Source organism: Syzygium oleosum, unplaced genomic scaffold (assembly GCF_021117445.2).
Source record: "Syzygium oleosum isolate NSW1041296 unplaced genomic scaffold, Sole_v2.1 Sole_v2.19, whole genome shotgun sequence".
Taxonomy (NCBI): domain Eukaryota; kingdom Viridiplantae; phylum Streptophyta; class Magnoliopsida; order Myrtales; family Myrtaceae; genus Syzygium; species Syzygium oleosum.
This window is the reverse complement of record NW_026607503.1, coordinates 2,314,961-2,338,099: the sequence shown is the minus strand read 5'-3', so window position 1 is coordinate 2,338,099 and position 23,139 is coordinate 2,314,961. Positions and strand designations below refer to the sequence as shown.

Below are 23,139 nucleotides of genomic sequence, written 5' to 3'. Positions count from 1 at the left end.
AAATCGCATGTCATATTCTGAATTTTCATGCCTGAAACACTTATATTATATATCTTTTTGTTGAGTGCTTCAATTTGCGCAACGATTGCTGTGAAAGCATCTACCTCATGAACTCTGCTAGCTTTGCGCATTGGTATTCTCTCAGTAGGCCACTGATAACTATTGGATGCCATCTCCTCTAATAAGTTGTAGGCTTCTTTTGGTGTTTTATTATTCAGAGTTCTCCCTGCAGCTGCATCGATCATAGAACGGAGATTTGTACTACACCCATTATAAAAAGTTTGTACCTGCATCCATACGGGTAGTCCATGATGTGGGCATCTCCTAAGAAACTCCTTGAATCTTTCCCATGCTTCATACAATGATTCATTGTCCATCTGCATAAAATTAGTAATATCGTTACGCATTTTTGCCGATTTTGCAGGTGGAAAGAACTTACCAAGAAATTTTTGGGCCATATCATTCCACGTAGTGATCGATCCTGCAGGAAGAGAAGAGAGCCAACCTTTAGCTTTGTCTCTCAGGGAAAATGGAAATAATCTTAATTTAATAGCATCATTTGTAACTCCATTATATTTAATTGTGTCACAGATTTTAAGAAAAGCATCAATGTGAGCGTTTGGATCATCGCTTGATAGCCCACTAAATTGCACTGATTGTTGAAGCATCTGAATCAGTGATGGCTTGATCTCAAAGTTGTTTGCTTGAATTGCAGGTCTCCTGATGCTTGATGTGGTGCTCTCAACTATTGGCGCAGCATAATCTTTCAAGAGTCTATGATGATTTCTACCATCACCAACTCCCTCCATCTTTTTAGTGTGATTTCTCTGTTCTCTCAGTCGCCTTTTAAATGTACGTTCGATTTCTGGATCAAACTTAGCAAGTTTTCCTTATTGGCTATGTGTCATACACCAATGTATACTCTGAAAAAAAAAAGAAGAAGATAAAAGCTAGATTAAACTTAGAATTATCCGGTATCAATATTAATTGGTATTAAATAAGCAATCCCCGGCAACGGCGTCAAAAACTTGTTTGTAAAATTCTGTACGTGTCAACGAACGTGTTGAACAAGTAATACAATGATGAGAAGAGTATCGTCCCACAGAGATTGATGATAATAAACCAATTAAATATTAAAAATAGACTAATTCTAAAATTTATCTAACAAATCAAAATAGAATTGAGAATAAATAAAAATTGACAATTTTTAAAAACGAAATTTTATAAACAAAAGGCAGATAATCAATTAGTTAAAATATGTTAGAGCATTCGATTTCACCATAACCACTAAATATGAATTTTAGATTTTATACATATAAGAACAATATCAAACATGTGATAGTGGAATTTCCTATTCTATTTATCATCCTATCTCTAGGCATAGCAAACCTACTCGGTTTATCAATTCACTATATCTCTATGTGAATTTAAATAAACATAAGTGCATTAAAATCTGTGAATATTTCCGGTTTACAATGAATCTTTTGGACCACCTTATTACCAAAGGCTACACAAATAACATGGTATATTTCTATCCACATTTAATTCATAGTTATATATTATAATGAGCAATTGCATATTATCACTTCTCGATTTTAAACATGCACATCAAATCATGCAAGTGATGGCCAGTCACTTAAAGGCATTAAGCAGAATAATATATAACTCACATGAATAAAATTACTTGCAAAGCATAAAAAGCATGAAATTCATATCATCATGGTTAGGCTACGTCGCAGCTCTAACAAAGAAAATTAGAACATAATAAAAGAAGAAACGAAAATATAAATTAAACCAAATATCTTGAATCAAAGAACAAGAATTCTGTCACCACGTTTGTCCTAAATACTTGAAAAACTCTCATAACACTAAAACAAAAACGATCTAAAAAAAAACTTGCTGTTCCCCCAAATTATCCTATTTATATGATAATATCTAAGACTCCTCTCACAAGACAATTAATTCTTTTTCTCATAAAAAGTAGGGAATAAATAGCAGAATTCCCAATGTGATATCCATCTTCTAACTCTTCTCTGAGTAGCATATTCCTTTCCTTGTTTTTGCCATATTTTCCTTATTTTCTCCATATCTCAATATTCTACATAAACAAGGAAAAATTAAGTAAATAAAAGGAAATCCAAATATATTCTAACAAATATTGCATTATTTATTGCCTATAGTAGATAATATAACTCTATGTTTATAGAGTTATCAATAGAAACCTTCCAAATAAAGAAAAGAGAATTATGCTCCGTTTGTTTCGCGAAAAACGAGTGATTTGGAAAATATTTTTCTTAAAATAATCGTTTGTATTAATTCAAATAATTAGTTAATGAAAAATATTCATAATTGACAACAATTAATGTCTAAATATTTTCGTAAACGATGAAAATATTTTTCGTTGATTCATTTTCGCAAGCGATATAAAAGATCAATTTTAAGAAAATATTTTATAAATTATTCGTTTTTCATGAAATAAATGCACTTTTAGTGGAAAACCTAGCAAACCCCGTTCTAATTCCATTTCTGTGAACCCTAACTAACCAGCCATTGGCCCATCATCATAAAACATTCATTGAAAATGGTGATTACACTCCGGCACATGGTTTTCTGGATTATCCGATTAATTGGATGTCCTTTCCACGGATTAATTAGATGTAAAACCCTAGATATGTATGAGAACGAGTTCAAAAGTCTAGAGCTATTATTATTAAAATCGGGTAGACCCACGATTTGAGATGATGATCTCGAAAACATCATCAAATGCGAGCTATGGAATCGAACTGAGCCGAGTTGACCTCATCCCGATTAATGCGTCTTTCGAGGTGACCGGTAATCTCGACCGATGTTGAAAGATAACTTTGTGGAATTTCGGGTTGCAGGAGAGCCTAGACAAGGCTATTGAGTAAGGTCTGATTTCATCACTAGGCCTATATTTTTGGAATAGGGAAGAGCCCAAGCTCTGTCGTTGATAGAGGCCTAGCTATGCTTGGTTCTCATGACCTGGTTTGCTCTGGCTCTCACAGATAGCCGGACAAACTAAAAGGGTAGTTGATTATGATTGAAAGACAATCTAGCTAAGCGGCCATAGACAAGAGATTTCCTTCCGAGGCTTAGTTAGGCCAGCTTAAGCATCCAGGCTCAATCATTTCAAACAATTATTATACTTACAATCATGGATGAGTCTGGACAGTGACTTTTCGATCCAGTTCCTGACACAACACTGTTGGCTTATTGATCAAGTCGATTGGAGACTGTTGATTCGATTGAACCGAATCAATGACAAGATGATCCGAAAATCCATGATGAGTTTGGTCTAAGCAATTAGATCCCCCCCCTCTCTCTCTCTCTCGTGCATGATGTTGAGGATAAGCGGTCGGTTGAACCCTCGAAGTTCCAATATTTTTAATCAAATCACTTAATTTTCAATCACTTTCATCGCTCACTCCTTCAATCATAAATTTAAAAAAAAGAAAAAAAAAACACTGCAAACGGATAAGGAGTCACAGAAGCTTTTCTTAAAAGTACTACGTCAACTCTCTGTTCTCTTTTTAAGAAGCTTTCACGGAGTGACAAGATGAAAAGTACTATGAAGGCTCGGTGAATAGATTAGATAATTTGAAAGCCTAGTGAAGTAGCAGCATGCAACTTTGAATCCATTGACGAAAAGATGATGTTACTCCATAGTCTTATCTCTCTACACACGGCATTTGAACCATCGTCCTTGTTTCCCGGCTTTAAGTTGAGAAAAACTTCGCGGATTCTCCATTAAAGTAGCTGTTCGTGCAAGGAAGTGACTCAAGCTATTCTAGCAAGTCTTCCGTGAAGGAAGGAAGCTGGGGACTTGGCTGTTACGTTTCTCCTCCTCAAATGCGACGACTCGCGGTTGAGCTTGTTCTCGGGGCAAATCCAAGACCGGCGGGTCAACAAATTAAGAGGGTAAATTCGAATGCGTCTTCGAGAAAAAGAGAAAAGGTACTGTAAAATGGAAAAATAGTTTCCTGTCAAGTTCTTCGATCTCTAAGCAAGTCTTCCGTGAAGGAAGGAAGCCGGGGATGTTACGTTTCTCCTCCTCAAATGCGACGACTCGCGGTGGAGCTTGTTCTCGGGGCAAATCCAAGACTGGCGGATCAACAAATTAAGAGGGTAAATTCGAATGCGTCTCCGAGAAAAAGAGAAAAGGTACTGTAAAATGGAAAAATAGTTTCCTGTCAAGTTCTTCGATCTGTACTCGCTTACACAAATCTTTCGTCACGGTAGACTTTGTGAAGGGAACTATTACAATCATGTGTCAAACCATGGCCTTAGACTAGGAGCAGAACTTTCAGTTTTCATTTCAGGTTGAAATTTGAAGAGCAGAAATCAAAATCTTACGTGAATCAATTCGAAGTGTGGAAATTAGGGTTTCTGATTGAGAATGATGAAGACCATTGAGTGCACTGCTGGTGGTAAGACCAGTGCACTGATTGAGAAACATCCATTGCCACCCAGTATATAAGTTGGAATCAAGAAGTCATCATAGACGTGCTTTAAAGGCTAAAACCCTTTCCACATTCTTGATTAGTTATGATAAAGTATCTGCAGCCATTGATGTCTTTCGGACAATAATAACCCAGACACAAAGAATGTCCGGTAAAATTGGATTACCAAGTCAAGATATGGGTGTTCAAATAACTGAAATGTATAGATTTTTTTTGTTTGAAAATGTAAGTATTATAGAGTAAATGAAGTACATCAAATTAGGGGAATCCCCTGCATTTCAAATAGAGCTAATAATTCAGAAAGATAGAGGTCGGAAGCCTCCACATAGTAGCCAATACAACATTTATCTGGGAAGGACTAATTTTTTGGTAGAGTGAAGTACTACCTCTTATATTTTTACGCACATTGGCCAAAATAATATGGATGTTAGTTGACTTGTTTTGAAATCGTCTATGGTTACGCTCAATCAAAATGTAATATACGATTGCTAGGAAAGATACGTTAAGAAGTCTCACCACCAATTCTTTGCCCTTTGTTGCCCTAATTATCCATTGAAGATTCTCATTCAATTCTCCTAAAGAATGCCTAATTTCATGTTGCGCAAGGATACTACGACAAATGCTGCCTGTCCAAGATGTGCTATGTCTTTTATACTGGCCATGCAAAATTACACTGAATATCAACTAAGGTCATCCATCATGCTACGATCTCTACTGTTGGTAGTCTATTTTTGCAAACTCACTAGCCAATAAAATGTATTCCCCCATTCCGCATGTGTCCGAGTAATAAACTATAGTTTGCAAGAAATTGATTATGCGAGTCGAGCGAACCGTTAGACTAGCATGCATGTTCCGACTTTGGTGACTGCCGCTCATGCTCGCTGAAACATTGACCTTGTAATGCCGACGATAGCCAGCAGCACAATACACAAACACAATGCGGCTCCTCATAAGCCTTCTAAATATCGTAAGAGTGCGAAAACAATTCAAATTACAAATCAAACACAAAATCATGTCGCGGGGCTATATATGTCAAAGCCAACTTAACCGATGTAGTGGCAATTACGTGAACTAACATTGGAACTTGATGGGCCCTAAGGACGATATCTTGTGTAGTTCAGGCAAAGGTTGGTACGTGCTTGACTCCCCGTAATCTAACTTTTCACACGACAATGTACCAGCAAAAATTTGCAACGTACTAATCAATATTGCACATATTAACTTAAAAGTGGAATGTTCTTCATGCTATAAGTCTTAATTTAAAGCAAGTTGTGATTTTCTCATGTACTTATCAAGAGTATGTTCTTATGGAATGACGATGAGGGGAGGCCAACGACAGAGGAGAAGGTCTGCAATAGAAGAAATCAAACGGAAAAAACAAACGAAAAAGGAAATTGGCCCCCTAACTTAAGAGGATGGCAATCCTTTCACTAAATCATTCATGTCTAATATAATCCAGCATAGGTGATGCTCGACAGAAGCCCAAAATATCCATCAGGAAAATCGCGAAGAGGAAGTTCCTGTCCTAGACTATTAACAAATTTAGCTAGACTTACCTTCATTTTAAAGTTAGCTTAAGTTGTTGAACGATGATGAACCGACTAGATATATGAATTGTTTATCTCAAATGTATACTATTTGATGAGACTCTCACAAATTTGTAGCGAATTCTTCATATATGCTTGTGAGCCTTTTATATAAATCCAACTCTTGCTTATAATGCAAAGTCAAGTATCCCCAACAGGTCGTCCAAGCAGTTGTGTATTGCAATGGGAAAATCACCATTTTTTTTTCTAAATTTATTGTACGGACGTAAATTTAGTTCTAAACCTTTCAATTTAGTCAATTAAGTCTGAAACCTATTAACAATTTGCAAATATAATCATTCCGGCTAATTTTTGTTGGAAATCGCAAACTTCAATGCCGGCCGTCCTACATGGCATGACCGATATTGACGTGGATAATTTTTGCAATCTACATTAGCAAATCGTCAAAAAGTTTGAAATTGAATTGATATCCGTACAATAAGTTTAATATTTTTTTTTTGTAATTATCCCTATCGCAACACCGCTCAAAAGTGCACACCCCAAATCACCAAGACTAGATCGTTGTACTTTCACTTGGGAGATCAACAAGAGAGCTCGAGCCCGAACTCATCAGTATAACCAATTGGATTCACAGTCATTCCAAAAATTTAAATCAACGGTTGACTTAAGAGCCAATTAAGAAGTATTAATTGTTCCAAATCATATCAATATTTCAATATGGGATTCGACTGTTGCTTTGCGCCTTTACGTGTGCACTCGCCAAGCATAATAGTACACTCACCATCAATCCGAGGAGTGAGTTTTGTCCTGATCCAGAACGAAGGAAAACGGGGAAAATGTATGCATTCCTTTTGTACATAGAGCTGCTGGTTAGTTTGGACCGATCTACACAACATCCATATACATAATTGGCTATACTATGTTTATATTTTCGTGTGTTGATGATACATTTGAGTGTACATGCGTGGTGATGAATAAAGTTGGCCAATGCCACCTGACATCTACCCAACATGTAGACTTGTGTGTGTTATTTCAGGTCGTCCTCTCTTTTTATCGAGCTTGGTCTTGATAGAGCGAACTTTACATTACGTGGGTGGTGCGTCGCGTCTTTATAATTTGCTCAATTAGCTATTACCCTTTCTATACTTTTGGAATAAAACCTGCGAGTACGTGCATACAAGACTAAAGCTAGGATGGTCCCAAGAAAGCAAAGACACCCCCAGATGACGAACGTCGTGTTATAACACTCCATCCCCATGCACTTCTCGCCGCCGCTGCCGGCGGTTCGGCGGCGGTAGAGAAGCGCGGCAGCATACCCGAAGACAAAGGACCCGATCGGGATGTTGGCGACCACAATATTGTGGTTCACACTGAAGTTCTTGGTCCCAAAAAGCTCGGTGGTGGTTGCCACGGCAATGGACGCGATGGCCCCGGTGCAGACGCCGATCACGGCTGTGCTCACATAGAGCGCCACCATGGCGGGGCTAAGGAGCAGGAAGTAGGCCCCCACCATCGGTGCCATCAATCCTGCTATTGACGCCGGTCTCGCCACCATATACTTACTCCTGAAAAATATACAAATAAAAAACGGATTGGTTTTGTTACTGACTTTTTTGGACCAAAAGTCTCGAGAAGCTTAACAATCATTATATATATATATATATATATATATATATATATATGTGTGTGTGTGTGTGTGTGTGTTTTTTAACTAACAAAGAAATGAAAGTGAACCTCTAACAATGCAAATTGAAATCTACAAAATCCAACTCAAAAGTTTAAGTTATTAGATAAAAGCATGATTTATTATTTAATATTCTAATACTCCCTACCACGCATAAGCTGGACTTTGGCCTAAATCTAAAGTAAGGAAATATATAATTGGGAGGCAAATAGGAGCCTGGAAGATTTGAACTCAAAATCTCTTGTTCTGATATCAAGTAAGATGTTGGATCAATAGAAACGGTTATAAAACCTTAAACTAATGGGTGAAAAGAAACCACATGAATATAAAGAGTATTTATGACTCGTTGTAACGGGGACAGTACTTCAATACTACAAAATAAATTGCGTCTTAAATACCTTGCTAAGAGGCAGTCGAAGAGAGATGGAATCAACCGCCCAAAGAACCCGAACGACGACGACAGTGTGACCAGCGATGAGGTCTTCGAGCACCCGCGGGACTCTGCAATCTGTCCCAGGTTGTTCAGGAACACGAGCCCGAGCGTTGCCCCCAACAGGTACACGAAAAAGTAGAGCCAGAACTCGACCCGCCTAACCATGTCTCTCGCCCCAAGCTCCTCTCTCGCACCAATATCCGTTGCCATTTCCTCGCAAGGAGCAATCACAATATCCTCCTCTTCTTGGTCGCCAACCTGGCGATGGGCCTCAGGCTTGAGCCCACTCTTGTCTCGGCCGTGTTCGCCGTTCTCTTCCACGCTCGCCACGTCGTGTTCCCTCTTTTGGGTAAGGGCTACAAAGTGCTTGAGGCCCTTGGCGAGCGGCACGACGGCGGGGACTGCAAGGAATATGCCCATCCCCATTGCGTTGTTAAGTGCTGGCAACCAGCCTGATACCGACCCCATGCTGCTCACCACTGCGTAGAGCCCGGTTGCGATCGTTATCACGAATAGGATTAAGAACCCGCCGTGTGCGTTTCTGCCTGCCCCTAGACTGCCTGCATTGACGTCCCTAACGAAAGGCGCAGTCACCAGGGACGTGCCCATCGGCAGGACCGAGCTGAGGAGCAGGTAGGCCCGAGCCCTGGCCACACCACCACCCTGGTTGAAGGCAGCGTCAACTATATCGGTGTAGACGCTTGTGCTCAGCCCCTGGTAGCTGGTGGTGAGCCCAACGACGACCTGGTGGTGGAGCGGGAAGTCGCGGATAGCGACAACGTAGCACACTGTGTTGATCCAGCATATGCTGTTCCCAGCGAGGGCGGTAAGGAGGAACATGGCGGGGTACGAGAGCGAGGCGACCTTGCCAGCCAGGAAAAGGTACTGGACACCATACCCGACCAGCCCGAGCGATGCGCCGATCAGGAGGACGAGCCAGAGTGGGAGGTGCACTGCGGCAAGGCCCGACAACCACCCCAGGAGCTTGCCGGCGTCGGAGGCGAAGGCGAGGTTGTTGAGCTGGACTTGGGAGATGGAGAGGATCTGCTTGAGCTGGGACGAGTAGGCGGGGAAGTTGGTGTTCGTCCCAGCCACGGATTGGAGCCAGATCATGGCGACGAGGCTGAGCCACTCCTGCATTGTTTTCGGCTAAATATTCGTTCGGAAGAGTGTTCAGAAGCTAACTTATTAGCTGGGTATAACGAAATGAATCTGGTTCCGCCATATATATGCACTCCATGAGGTTTGCTCCCCGGGGTGAGGGCGTGGTGGTGCATGCTGCTTCTCTTACCTAGCTCCAAAGATTCCCTCTTTCTTGTTTTTTAAATGGTGCTGGAATTGATGAGCTCGACTTGACAAGAAATCGTGACTGCACATCATTTTACTTCTTTTGTTTAATGGTTGGACTTAAGAGCTGTTGGTACTTAGCATGCTCTTGCCCAGAATGCTGTGAGCGCTGGATCCATATGCTACTCCAAGCCCTCGTCATTTGTGTTGAAAAAGGAAACGGTCTCGCTGTGTGAATCAAGCTGATGATGAAAATCGGCAAGAAAAAGGGCTGTCCGTGGCCTTCCATCTCCCACTGCTGTAATGTTGCAGCAGCAAGCATGGGTTGGAACGTCATTCCGAAGAGCGCCCACGCCATTCACGAGTCATTTATGCAAAGCACTAAAAGACAGATGAGAACAATCGCAAGCGCTTTGCCTTCTGACACCATTTGATCGGTAGAGGTGCGTACTTAAACATCTTCTATTACAGAACCGAATCAAAATAAAGACAATTCAACATCGAATCTGTCGTGCGCGGTTGTTATCGAAATCTTCCCGATTTGGCTTTGGTTTAGCCTGAGATTTAATGTGTGGATCAGTAAGCGCTAGGTTGGAATGGAACCCGGTTTGGTATAGTTAGTTGGGACGATGGGAGATTTCCATCTCAGAAACTAGAGGTCACTTGCTTAAATCCCACCACTTGTATAAAAGCTGTCTTATGTTATACAAAAACTGTTTTATGTTGGGGTCACATGCATGGGTAAAAAACGTGTAAAATAGAATTATCAAAGCTAGTAAAGTTACTTTTTTTTTTCGATTTATTCAAATCTATATTTAGCGTATCAAGTTAATAAAGAGGAATCACTTCTTGCATCATCATACTTTATAGTAATAGTCTAATTTGGCAGAATTTGACTAATTTGGATTAGAGAGAGATCCAATTTATCCTTTGAACTATTTATAATACTAAAAAAGTAGAAAAAGTCTTGCTCATTAGCGACTCAAAGAAAAATGTATGACTCTAAGTATACTTGATAAAGAAAGTTTTCCCTTTTCAAAACTTGAATTACACGCTTTATATAAAAGTTGATGCATTGAAAGCTATGATATCTTTATATCATTGAATGGGTACCCGTGGCCTTTGACATTCGCTTCAGGTGTAATATCCTCATATGTGGTTACTATAACATTAGAATGATCAGCTTCTCATGTAATCGCCCCAAAGTTTATGTACGAAGTTAGTGCATAAGTTTGTTCTATATGATCGAATAAATAGTAATTTAAAAGATCTCGAGTTTTGGCCTAATTTTTTTTTTATATCTTATGTGATCAGCTCACCCCATCAAGTTATCATTTATAAACTTTCAAGGTGGCTTGACTAAACTGGCTGGGTAAAGATATCAATTTTGGTGGCGGCGTCACACTGGGCCATCACTCCATGAGGTCTGCCCCACGGAATGATGGCACGGTGGGGCATTCGTGTCTCTCTCCTTTTCTCATAACATGAGGTGTCCGAATCTTTTGACTTGAATAGTTTCATAAAAACATGTAGATCGCACCGTCTACACGAATTATTTAAGATTCAGCCCACTAAATGGCGAGTGTCGTATTTTATTTCAATATAACTAGCTAAGAGATATTGCGCTTTATTTATGCGTTTGTTTTGCGAAAAATGAATGATTTGAAAAGCCTAAAATGATCGTTTGTATCTCTTAAAAAAATAATAAACGAGAAATATTTTCATCGTTCACGAATTCATATAAACATAAATTATTGTCGATAATGAAATTTTTTATTAATAAATTATTTCAAGCAATATAAACAATTAATTTTAGGAAAATATTATTTAGATCATTCATTTTTTGATAAACAAATCAAGCCTTAATCACAGGATCCTCCACATCCAAATCTAATTACATCCATAAGCGTGGAATTCTCGCTAGGTTTGAACTTTGGCTGCGCCCTCGAGTCACCACCACCTGTGCCACTAAATGGATTGCAAGCGACCGAGACGTTTTTCGCAAATAGCATTTCCTCTAATAAAATTTTTAAGTATAGACATACTAAACCTCGTCTATTAAATATTTTTTACTCCTTTCGGAGTACGTAAATAGGCACACTAGCATATGGTATTCACTGATGAAGTGCCACATTACTTAACAAGCTAGTTTAATAGATGATCTCGCCGTTTTACTATCCAAGTATTTCTCGTACGGAGATATAAAAAAGTAGTCAATACATGTCATCAAGATTAGTCTATAGTACTTCTAGACAACTTATTCATTTTTGGATTGTTGACTTATATAAAATAAAATAAATTCTGGCTTGAATCATCGAATGAAATGTCTCTAAGTCTTCTTCCCCAATAGTTTAGTTTGAATACGCAATATTCAACCTTGGAAAAGAAGGCCCTAAACTTAGACGTGCGACGTTTGATTAGATGGATTTTGAGAAACTTAAGTCGATTCTTGTCCTTCATGAGTTGCCGGTCGCACTAATGTCCTACCTATTTATGGATCAATTACAGTCCGACGAAGAACCATCAACCGATGTATCTAGACTTGTCTTGCTAAAGCAAAAGGATGGGAGGGGGCGACCGGCATGAAAATCAACGTGAAGGAAATGATGTTTCAATCGCTTTCCTTAGTATGATTGTTAAAACCTCTCAAACTATCTCAGTTGAAAAAATAAAGATGAAAGCAAGAAAGAAAGAAGAGATAGCTATAGTTATTGAGAAGTTCAATCTCATTTAATGCTGAGACAAATTATTGAAATGTAAAACTTAGTGGTGCGCATGCATACAAGCTCTTTTTTCATTCAATTTTTCCATTGTGGGTCTTGTTTCCAAAAATATTAGCATCGCTCCCTCCACCAATTAGTCTCGTACGGGCTACAAAATGTTCGACTTTAATACACTGAATGGGTCGTCGGTTAGTACCATTCATGACCTTTTGATTTGAGATAACGAAGCTTCGTCGCGATAATCACATCGAACTGCCAAAGGTCCCAAACCCATCCGCCAAAGCTCTTACTTCATTCAATTTTTCCATTGTGGGTCTTGTTTCCAAAAATATTAGCATCGCCACCTACACCGATAAGTCTCGTATGGGCTATAAAATGTTCGACTTTATGACACCGAATAGGTCGTCGGTTAGCACCATTCATGACCTTTTGATTTCAGATAACCAAGCCCCGTTGCGATATTCACATGGAGCTGCCAAAGGTCCCAAACCCGCGCACTACCGCCTCTTTTGAGGTCAAACTCGCAAAATCGCGTTCGGGAATATCAACATGTACCAACAGGTCGCTACTAAATCTAGTCATCACGTGCTCGTTTAAGGATTGGGATCTTTTAAATTTGGGAGATAACTTTGCCATGTAAAGTTACTCCTTAATGACTCGAACGCCCTCACTTGTTGGAAAAATACACACAACAAGATGCAGTTCCCAAAAAACCTAATCTCTTCCCCATTCTCTCTTCCTCCTCCACATTCACTCACCGTCGGCCTCTGCCCTGCTCCGCTGTTGATGTCGCTCCCCTCCCCTGTGCCATCGCCGGTCCTCATTGCGTCCCCTGCCTCCGCCCCATCACGCCCCGACTCCTGGCATGTCCCTCTCGTCTCAATCCCAAGCATGATGGGTTTACGCTAGTGTATACTTTAAGCTAAACAACTTTATTTGGCTTCATATTTATGTATTCCGTTTATCTCATACAAATAAGTCATATACATACGCACATTAAAGTTCTCTTGATGCATCCTAGCTAGTAACAAACACCCTCTTGAAAATAAGACGGGAACCCTCTACGAGTTAAGCCTTTGCAGGAACTTGACAAAACACCATTCAACGAAAACATAGAAAAACAGCCAGGATAGCAATAATCAAATTATACCTTAGCTTCAGCATGTCGGAGTAATGCGTGGTCCACGAGGTTCAGTGCGTTCTAGAAATTTAAAGACGGCATGAATTAGCACGCATTGCAGCAATTCAAGTTCAGACCTTCTCATCACGCCACTGCTCATCTGCAGAGCAGACAACTTGTACATTTTCAACTCCGTTTTCTTCGCGTCATATCATCACGACATTGTATGCGGTCGGAGCGAGCTGTACCGTTTAGCTTCCGACACGTTTAAGGAAAGAGTCTTACATGAGTTCTTTTTTTTCCCACGTTGGGTCGAGCTTCCGGCACGTTGACGTCGAAACTCGGACGACGGCTGTCATCCGAGGAAATAGAAGGCAAGTGTGATGAACAAGTGCCAAAAAGTCATGCCACTTATAGATGGCGTATGGACGGTAAGTGGGTTTTCCAGGATGTGAATTTCCACACGTCACTATCTAAATCAAGATGAAAATTGAATCCCTTTTGGATAACTCTCTCCTGTTCCTTCCGCTTTACAATTTTCTATGATACGAATGATGACAGGGTACGTACAGCCAATCGAAATGGGTATCCATGCAATCTTGACATTGGTATCGTTGGGAGGCTTTGATGCGGTGAATGCAAGTTGCATTAGCTCGCAGCTAGTGGAGTCTTTGATGATCGTATGTTCGTTTCCTTTCGTGCGCCAGCGTAAAACAGTCATGTACTTTCTTATGGACAGGGTAAACACGAGTCGAAACTCGAGGGATGGACCAAAAGTGCAGGACTAATTGCTTATACTTAACCATGTGAGGATTGAACTAGGTGATTCTGCGATGCCCGAAATCTTACATCTAATGGGAGATGGCTTGTGACCTGATTTATAAGTGCGACTCGTCCTTAAACAGTTATCACTTCAAGTGGCATGGGTGAACTCAATTGATAAAAAGTGAAAAGGTTTAGGACTCAATTAGTAACATTGAAAGATTAGGATTGAATCGACAAAAGTGTAATAGATTTAGGACTTTTTGGATAATTTTCTCCTTGAATCTTTGAAGGCCTACCTCTAGAATTAATTCCTCCCTTCCTAGTGCAATCGTGGACTAAGAAGCCAACACTAACAGGACGTTGGTGCTATAAATGATGGCATTTAAAATCCCGTATGAGATGGGAGAGGACTCATGGCTTGACTCATAAGTGCGATCCAGTCTTCTTAGTAGTCACCACATGAGTAGTTCGTTTGATTTTCGAGATTTGGCTCAAGTGGATCGAGCTGGGTCATCGCAAATTCACATAACTACTAAGGTAAAGTAAATTTTATATTGGGGGGGTTGTATGCATATCGTAGTCAAGCTAGAGAGAAGAAACGCTTTCATCTACCTCATGTTAGCTTTTAGAGAGTAGTCTTATCTTGGGGATGAGATCATCATATTCTATCTGTATATTATTAAGATAAAATACATCTTCATCTCATTTTTGTATTTTCTATTTTGCACATAAAGATGGGTGACGAAAAGCAATGTATTTATTGGAAAAATCAAGATGAATCCAAGCAAGCAAAAATTGAAAATTTCTGGATTTATTGTCCTCGTATTAATTAATCGGATGATACAAAAGCAATCGTGCCCGTGCCTAGCTTGTGTACGAGGCTTAGAATATAGGGTTAATATCATGAAAAACCTCAAACTGGTAAATTTGTGACAAATTTACTCTAAACTAATTTTTTTAACCATCAAAAACCCAAAACTGGTACAATTGTGACAAATTTACCTATTATTAAATTGGATTAATACCATGAAAAATCACAAACTAGTACACCCGTGATAAACAGAGGGTAAAACCACAAATCGGTACACCCGTCAACTGCCACATGTCATCCAACTCAGAATTTGACTATAAAATTCAACGGAAATTAACACAGGATAAAATTGTTACAGGTATACCAGTTTGGGGTTTTTGGTAGTTAAAAAATTAATTTGGAGTAAATTTATCACAGGTATATAATTTAGAATTTTTTGCAATATTAACCCCAAGATATATCTATCACGTAAAGCCGTTCGATTTTTTTTTCTGGTCTTGATTGTGTGCAAAATATGGAAATTGGTCATTATTATTTGCCATCTTCATATACCTAACGTTTGATAAAGATTGCAAAGGAGAAATGGTATAGGACAAAATTGACATTAATTACTCAAAAATCAACCAATCCACGTCACGCAACCACACATTTCAAACGAGTTCTGTTTTTTTCCTTTAAGCTGAGGTTGTGTTTAGCGCATTCAATCCAAATTATTTGGACGAAAAGAAAATGACATTCTTACAATAAAACGTACCACGATTCCAACCGCAACATACAATCCCAACTAGAAAATCGAATTTGCACTGACAAATACCATCTATAAGTCTCGATGAGATGCAGTCGCCATAATTTTATTTCTCCCTAGTAATCTTGAAATGATTCATAAGAAAGTAATAATGATAGCAAAACTCATCTAATCTTACGAGGCATTACACGCGCTCGATTTGGATGGTACTAGGTTTTGAGATTCAAATCACGAGATATCCTTCGGTTATAATCGAGTCAAGGATCACGTTCCTTAAACGTGCACGTGTATCCACGAGATCAATCGAGACGAAAAGCTCGGTTATCATTTGATCGCGATCTCGAGAGAGAGAGAGAGAGTTAGAATTTTTGGACTCTGACTTATGTGCATGAGGCTGAGATTGAACCGTGGACCGGTCGGATATCTCCGACCCCGTGCACCGCCACGCCATCACCCCGTGAGGCAGACCTCAGCTCACGGGACCGCAAAGCAGTCCCCCTCTCGTCCAAAGCATCTCATCCGTCACATCTCACTCCTGACGTCATAATTGATGTGATCTCCTCCTTGTCCCATCCTCTTTTTTTTTTTTAAATTTAATCAATCTATTTATTGTTGCTTTTGGGAGTGCGTTTGTACAGGCCGGAACACAAATTGATATTTCACTAGGATTTAATTAAGCTACGTTGTTCTGAGGCTTTATGTAGTTGCATGTCGTGCTATAGCAACATTTTGTTCACCCGGCGGACCGTATTATATAATGCGTAGCGAAAGGGACGGGATGAGCAGATGTTTTATTTATATAATCTACGAAAATATTCAGACATAAATCGTTGTCGACTATTAAATATTTTCCATTGACTAAGTATTTCGGGGGTTATGAACGATTATTTTTAGAAAAATATTTTTACAAATCATTTATTTTTCGCGAAAACAAACGCATCTGTAAGTTATAATTTCACACACTAAAATTCGGGAAAACTTAGTAATCATAAGCCCATCATTCTATTGCCGCGCCACCTAAATTCAGGTGGGCAGTTGGCAAGAGTGAATATCTTGAAAATAAAAGTGTACCTAATGTATGTGATTGCGACGCAGAAGTGTCTCGATGACCATCGAAAACCGGGGCACACTTTATCATTCACTTTTATCTTTGTAAGGCGTGTAATTACTTGCTTTTAAAGTGGAAACTGTCCTCTCATCGAGCACACTTTCACTCGTAAAATGTTAAAGGATTCTGCTTTTAAAGTGTACACAGTTCTTGATTTCGGCAAGCGAGGTCGTTTCGTTACGCCGATGGACGAGAGTTTCCGCTTCACGACCGCCCCGGCTAGAACGAAATTTCACGATGACGCAGTGACGACTCGTTTCTCCGAAGGATGAAAAAGCACGTCGCGCGGAATCCTGCGAAACTTCTCCTTTTCCCCCTTTTTGCGTGTTTCACAAAAGCTTTTGTATGTGAGTGCACGACTAATAAAGAGACTTTAGGGAAAAAGAAAAGGGTTTAGTGGAACAAAAATTGGCCTCCCATTCCTAATTGTCAATGTATATTTTTATTTCTCGTGGAAAGGAAATACCCTTCAAAAGTTTTTCATTTTAGTGATCCTGAGATCCGGACAATAACCGAAATGAATTTTTTTACGGACATGCTTAGATCTTCATGGCTAATAAAGAGAATTTAGGTAAAAGAAAAGGATTTGGTGGGAACAAAAATTGGCCTCCCACCTTCAATTCTCCAGGTATCTTTTTCTTTCTCATCGAGAGGGAATACCCTCCGTAAATTTTTTATCCCAATGATCCTGAGATTTGGACAAGGACCGAGATAGAGCATTTTAAGGACGTGCTTAGGTTCGCACGACTAATGAAAAGACTTTAGGGGAAAAAGAAAAAGACATTAGGGGAACAAAGATTTATGTTTGAGGAAACCTAGATCGTTTTTAGTCTTGTGTGCTGCCAAGATTATTGTTTTCGCTGGAACAGCTTGGGATAACATGCTGATTTCGCTCCGAACAGGCAATATAATTACACGAATACTTTGACAAGCACAAGCTATCGCGTCGAGATTTCATTTCCTCAATAGAGATTTGCGCAAACTCTCTCGTCAGGACGAGTTTGCTTCCTTGCAGGAACCCGAGCCCCCCGCCCGCACAGGACGCACGCCAACCCTGCTTCCTCCGTTCACACACGAACCCAACTCCACGCTTCGATGGACCCCAACCCCACAGGCCCCGAGGAGAGATCACTATATAAGCCCTTGTTGGACTTGGTACACACCCACCTCGGGGAACCATTAATGTGGCCTCGAAGGTGACGGCCTTCGCGTAACCACATTGTCTTCGGCAGAGCCACATGTCCATTGAAAAGACAGCATCGTCGGTCTCACTGCTTCCCTCTCTGCTTGTCCCTCCCCAACCTCCATCTCCCACCTTAGAAACCTTGTACGTGATCCTCACCGTCGTCGATCTTTCCTCTGTCCTTTTGTTTTTTCAGTCTGTTTCTGTTCTCGTCGCTGCCTGATGCTATAAAAGGAGGACCTGCGCGCAACACTTGGAGCAAATATTAACCAAGAACGATGCCTCCATCACTGGCCCAGTGGCTCTGCCTCGTGGCCGTGATCTGGCTCCAGACCATCGCTGGGACGAACACCAACTTCCCGGCATACTCCTCGCAGCTCAAGCAAGTCCTCCACATCTCCCAGGTCCAGCTCAACAACCTCGCCTTTGCCTCCGACGCGGGCAAGCTCTTGGGGTGGTTCTCGGGGATCGCTGCGGTGTACCTCCCGCTCTGGCTCGTCCTCCTGGTGGGCGCGTTGCTTGGGCTTGTCGGGAACGGCATCCAGTACCTCTTCGTGGCTGGCAAGGTCACCTCGGTCTCGTACCCCGGGATGTTTCTCCTCGCCGTCCTCGCCGGGAACAGCATCTGCTGGATCAACACGGTGTGCTACGTGGTCGCGATCCACAACTTCCCGCTCCACCGCCAGCTCGCCGTCGGGCTCACCACCAGCTACCAAGGGCTGAGCGCCAGTGTCTACACGGATATAGTTGACGCCGCACTCAACAAGCGCGGCGGGACTGGGGCTAGAGCTAAAGCATATCTGCTTCTCAATTCAGTCCTGCCAATGGCCGTGTCGCTAGCCACGGCGGCTTTTGTTCGAGTTGTCAATGCAGACGGTCCAGGGGCGGGCAAAAATGCGCACAGCAGGTTCATAATCCTATTCATCATAACGATCGCGACCGGAATTTACGCGGTGGTGAGCAGTATGGGGTCAGTGTCGGGAGCGTTATCGGCGGTGTACAATGCGATGGGGATGGGCATCTTCCTCCTGATCCCCATCATTATACCGCTCGCGGAATGCGTCAAGCACGTCCTAGCCCGCACCGAGAAGAGGGTACACGACGTGGTGACCGAGCAAGAGAACAGCGACCACGGCGGAGACGAGAGTGGCCTCAAGTCAGAGGCCCATCCCCAGGTTGGCGACCAAGAAGAGGCGGTTGTTGTGGTTCCCCCTAGTGAAGAAGTGGCAATTAATGGTGTCAGAGAGGAGGTTGGAGCCAGAGTGATGGTGAAGCGAGTCGAGTTCTGGCTCTACTTTTTCGTGTACCTGTTCGGGGCGACGCTCGGGCTCGTGTTCCTCAACAACCTGGGGCAGATTGCCGAGTCCCGGGGCAGCTCAAAGACGTCGTCGCTGGTCTCTCTCTCGTCATCGTTCGGGTTCTTCGGGCGGCTGATCCCGTCTCTCTTCGACTACCTCTTCAAAAGGTAATTAGGACAGCCATCTCCCCTTTATTAGTGTTTCAATTAGCGTTGTTAGATTGTCAACTGAGCGTGGGTGGAGTTCATCAACTAGTTCAGAGTTTGAAGTGGACGGACAACCACGGCATTTGCACGTAAATGTCTTGCTTGATCGGGTGTGGACTTTAAGTCTAGACTTCATGGCATTCAGCATTAATTGTCCTTATTTCCTAGCTAGTGAAAACACATGCAAGCCAGGCCGCTCTGAAGGCAGGAGGGACTGAAGCCTGATAAGAGGAGATTTCTACAAGAGATGTTAGGCACGTTCTCCATAAGAGATTTCTATGCATACGAAGATAAGATATTGTTCAGTGCATGTTGATTATAAGAAGCTGTTTTCACGTATGTGCTTGCATCGGATGACATAATATTACATTACTCGAAGAAATTCGCCCTATGAATTATCGCTTTCTTGCATTTTTGTCCGTCCACTTTTAGGTGAAAAGTTGGCTCTTTTGTTCCAATGTTGGAGCGAGGATCGATGTCTATTACATTTGAACGGACACAAAAGCTTTTGGGACAACGTTCTTTAACGTCCTAAGACTTTAAGTCATGGTCCAAAAGCTAAGTCATAAAGTGAACATTTTTCTTTTTCTTCCTGTTTCAGCAGAAAGTACGTGGTGTCGAGACCGGCAACAATGGCGGTACTGATGGCACCGATGGTCGGTGCCTACTTCCTGCTCCTCAGCCCTGCCACGGCGGCGCTCTACGTGAGCACCGCCATCATCGGCGTCTGCACTGGGGCCATCACGTCCATCTCCGTGGCGACCACCACCGAGCTCTTCGGGACCAAGAACTTCGGCGTGAACCACAACATCCTTGTCACCAACATCCCTATTGGGTCCTTCGTCTTCGGATACGCCGCGGCGCTGCTCTACCGCAGCCGGCGAGGCGGCGACGGGAAGTGCATGGGGATGGAGTGTTATAGCACGACGTTTGTCATCTGGGGATGTCTGTGCTTACTCGGGACTGTCCTAGCTTTAGTCTTGTACGCACGTACGCGCAAGTTTTATTCAAGAAGTATAGAGAAGTAGTAGCTAACTAAACGAATGCACTCTTCAATACGAGTTAGGATATACTCCTTTTCTTTTATTTTGCCAAATATCTTCGCTCAAGGTAAAAAATACTCCTGGACATGTATGTATGTGTTATTGATCGAGAAATCGGCATTATATAATTCACCTAATCTAAGATACAAGTGTTTTTTTGGTCGGAATCTAAAGTGCAAGTTCAATGTGCGGTTTTTGAACATTGGGGTATTAATCAGACTGTTACCATGTCATTAAAAGAAAAACACAAGTATTGCATTGACACGACATATGATACTCGACTCGATAACTCTATACAATGGCCATATAGTCTTACGCACCCACATGATAATGCATATGACTACTGAGATACTTTAGCATAGACGCAACTTCGCTTTAAAACTCACGTAATGAATTATGAGTAATATGATATATTATTCATTGCTTTTCAACCATGCTAATTTGTCGAGAGATAATTCTTTGCATTCGTACCCCACACGCATTATCCTAAAAAAAACTTATCTTTTGACTCATTGACTATTATTTTTATGCTGCTCACTCGAACAGGACAATTATTCTTTATTGGGAAAATTTCAATTAAGGACCCCAAGTGGGGTCAAATTCTCAAAAGAGGGCCCAAAGTGAACATAGTATCAAATAAGGGCCTGAAGTGCCCAATCAGTCTCAAATAAGGACCCGAAGTGCTCAAAAAGTCTCAAATAAGGGCCTGGGTCGCCGGCCGGCCAAAATACCCGCCGGCCGGCGAGAATGTTACTATTCCCGACGCCGGCGAGGTTGAGCCTCGCCAGATCTGACGGGGCCGAACCCTCGCCGGCGTTGGGCGAGGGCCGCCCTCGCCTGGGCTGGGCGAGGTCGGCCTCACTAGCGGCCGACGGGGCCAAGCCCTCGCCAGATCAGGCGAGGCTCGACCTCGCCGGCAACTGGCGAGGCCGACCTCGCCCAGCCCAGGCGAGGGCGGCCCTCGCCTGAGGCCGGCGACCTCCGCCGGCCCCGGCTATGGCCGGCGGAGGAAGAGAAGAAAAAAAAAAAGAAAAGGAAAAGAAAAAAAACAGAAAAGGAAAAAATAATAAAAAAATAAAAATTTTACTGTTCCGGTGCCGGAATAGTAACATTCTCGCCGGCCGGCGGGTATTTTGGCCGGCCGGCGACCCAGGCCCTTATTTGAGACTTTTTGAGCACTTCGGGTCCTTATTTGAGACTGATTGGGCACTTCAAGCCCTTATTTGACACTATGTTCACTTTGGCCCCTCTTTTGAGAATTTGACCCCACTTGGGGTCCTTAATTGAAATTTTCCCTTCTTTATTTAAAAAAAGGAAGTATCATGGGTCAGGACCTGTGACTTGTGAGGTTAATCTGTGCCTTCACATTCCTTTCACTCCGCTGAGAGTGCAAGTTGGGCTGACCAACGTTGTCAAGATGAACCGGCCATGTCTTCTAAAACTAATCAATTCCTCAATAGACTTTGACACAGACACGAGCCTGTTCAAACTAAGAATGACAGATCACTTCTTCTGTAGATACAAAGTTAGTCCATTGTTCTAGACATACAGCGTTCGCTTACAGAGGACGTGACGCACCACAGTTTTCTGCATCAAGCCCGAGTTCATTTCAATAGACAAGACTCGTTCGTTCTTCGGCTCCGAAGAAATTTATGGGGGGTGGTTCCGCAAATTATTCGTCCACCGAGGTGGGAAGTTGGCAGAACAACTAGAAACATCGAACGGTTGTCTGGTGGCATTTTGCCAACCGTCCATTCCTGCCTACTTATGTAGGAGTATATAGTGGCTTTTAATGTCTTTCCGTCGAATAAGGAACTGAACAAGATTCATGCTCTTTTTCCATTAATCAAGGAACATATATTTACAGAGATCCGACTATCTCAAGATTTATTGAATACTCCGCAATAGGACTTTGGTCTTCATAGGTGATCCCGGCTCGTAGCAGTTTGCATGCAATTGATGGGATTTGAACAAGTGACACGTAATTCGTGAGCCAAAAATCCCCTCTCGGCCTACCAAACCATGCCGCTTCTACAAGGCGTCTTTAGCGTTAACTGGGGTTTGCATTTGGGAGCTATGCCAATAAGACACTCGAGATTTTGATTGACGTACTCGGTGAGAACTGGTGGCATATAATGCCAGGCTTGGGTCCGAGAGAGCTTTTAGTCTAAGCTTGTAATTTCCATTGATCATGACCGAACTGTCACCGCCACTCTCCCCATGGACTACGTTCCGATAACTTTCCACCATTACCTGACAAATTGACTGGATGACGAGAACACGAGATGGCCGAAGTGCAAAAGCCGGTGGTTGCCGTGATGGATTGCCCGGTCAGGGTTGACGTCTCTTTACGAGGTCGACGTTTCAGATTGGATTTGCCTTCAATCATAAGACTCTTTCATCAAGAGGGAGGGTCTTGGTCGACCTTTTGAACCGATCTTTCTCTCATCGTGAGGGGGACGGGGGATGTTGGGTGTGAAGAACAAAAGGGAATCTAACTGTGTCATCTTTTTGGCACCATTTGTGGAGCGACATTACTTTCGTTACGCACATATTTCTTCACGAGTCTTAAAGTTGAGTCAAAAGTCTTAAAGTTGAGTGAACACTCGTGTTAACGATCGACCTTTCGGTTTAACCCTAATGGCCGGTGCATGCACTTTGTGTCCATGCAATCCCGGCCGAGGGAGGTAAAAACTCCATCACTG

At 42.0% G+C, this 23,139-nt stretch overlaps 2 protein-coding genes and 1 non-coding gene across 4 annotated transcripts; 2 read left to right on the top strand and 1 right to left on the bottom strand.

The window, feature by feature from the left end:
- Positions 1 to 303: 303 nt before the first annotated feature.
- Positions 304 to 410, top strand: LOC115670575 (small nucleolar RNA R71). Its single transcript, XR_004004519.1, has one exon. It is a non-coding gene; the product is annotated as a small nucleolar RNA R71 (small nucleolar RNA).
- A 6,738-nt stretch (positions 411 to 7,148) lies between these two features.
- On the bottom strand, positions 7,149 to 13,048 carry LOC115670341 (protein NUCLEAR FUSION DEFECTIVE 4). The gene is made up of 3 exons (XM_030591598.2): positions 12,914 to 13,048; positions 8,111 to 9,294; positions 7,149 to 7,593 (listed from the first exon to the last, which is right to left on the bottom strand). Exons 1-3 carry the CDS (start codon positions 13,046 to 13,048, stop codon positions 7,149 to 7,151), a joined length of 1,764 nt encoding a protein of 587 aa, XP_030447458.2.
- A 4,811-nt stretch (positions 13,049 to 17,859) lies between these two features.
- LOC115668057 (protein NUCLEAR FUSION DEFECTIVE 4) lies at positions 17,860 to 20,593 on the top strand. Of its 2 annotated transcripts, none has more exons than XM_056320161.1 (2): positions 17,860 to 19,352; positions 19,996 to 20,593. In XM_056320161.1, the coding sequence occupies exons 1-2, from the start codon at positions 18,166 to 18,168 to the stop codon at positions 20,417 to 20,419; spliced, it is 1,611 nt and encodes a 536-aa protein (XP_056176136.1). In that variant the 5' UTR covers positions 17,860 to 18,165; the 3' UTR covers positions 20,420 to 20,593. The 2 variants fall into 2 exon arrangements, with proteins under 2 accessions (XP_056176136.1, XP_056176135.1); XM_056320160.1 differs by having other exon boundaries at positions 19,993 to 20,593.
- The last annotated feature ends 2,546 nt before the right edge of the window (positions 20,594 to 23,139 follow it).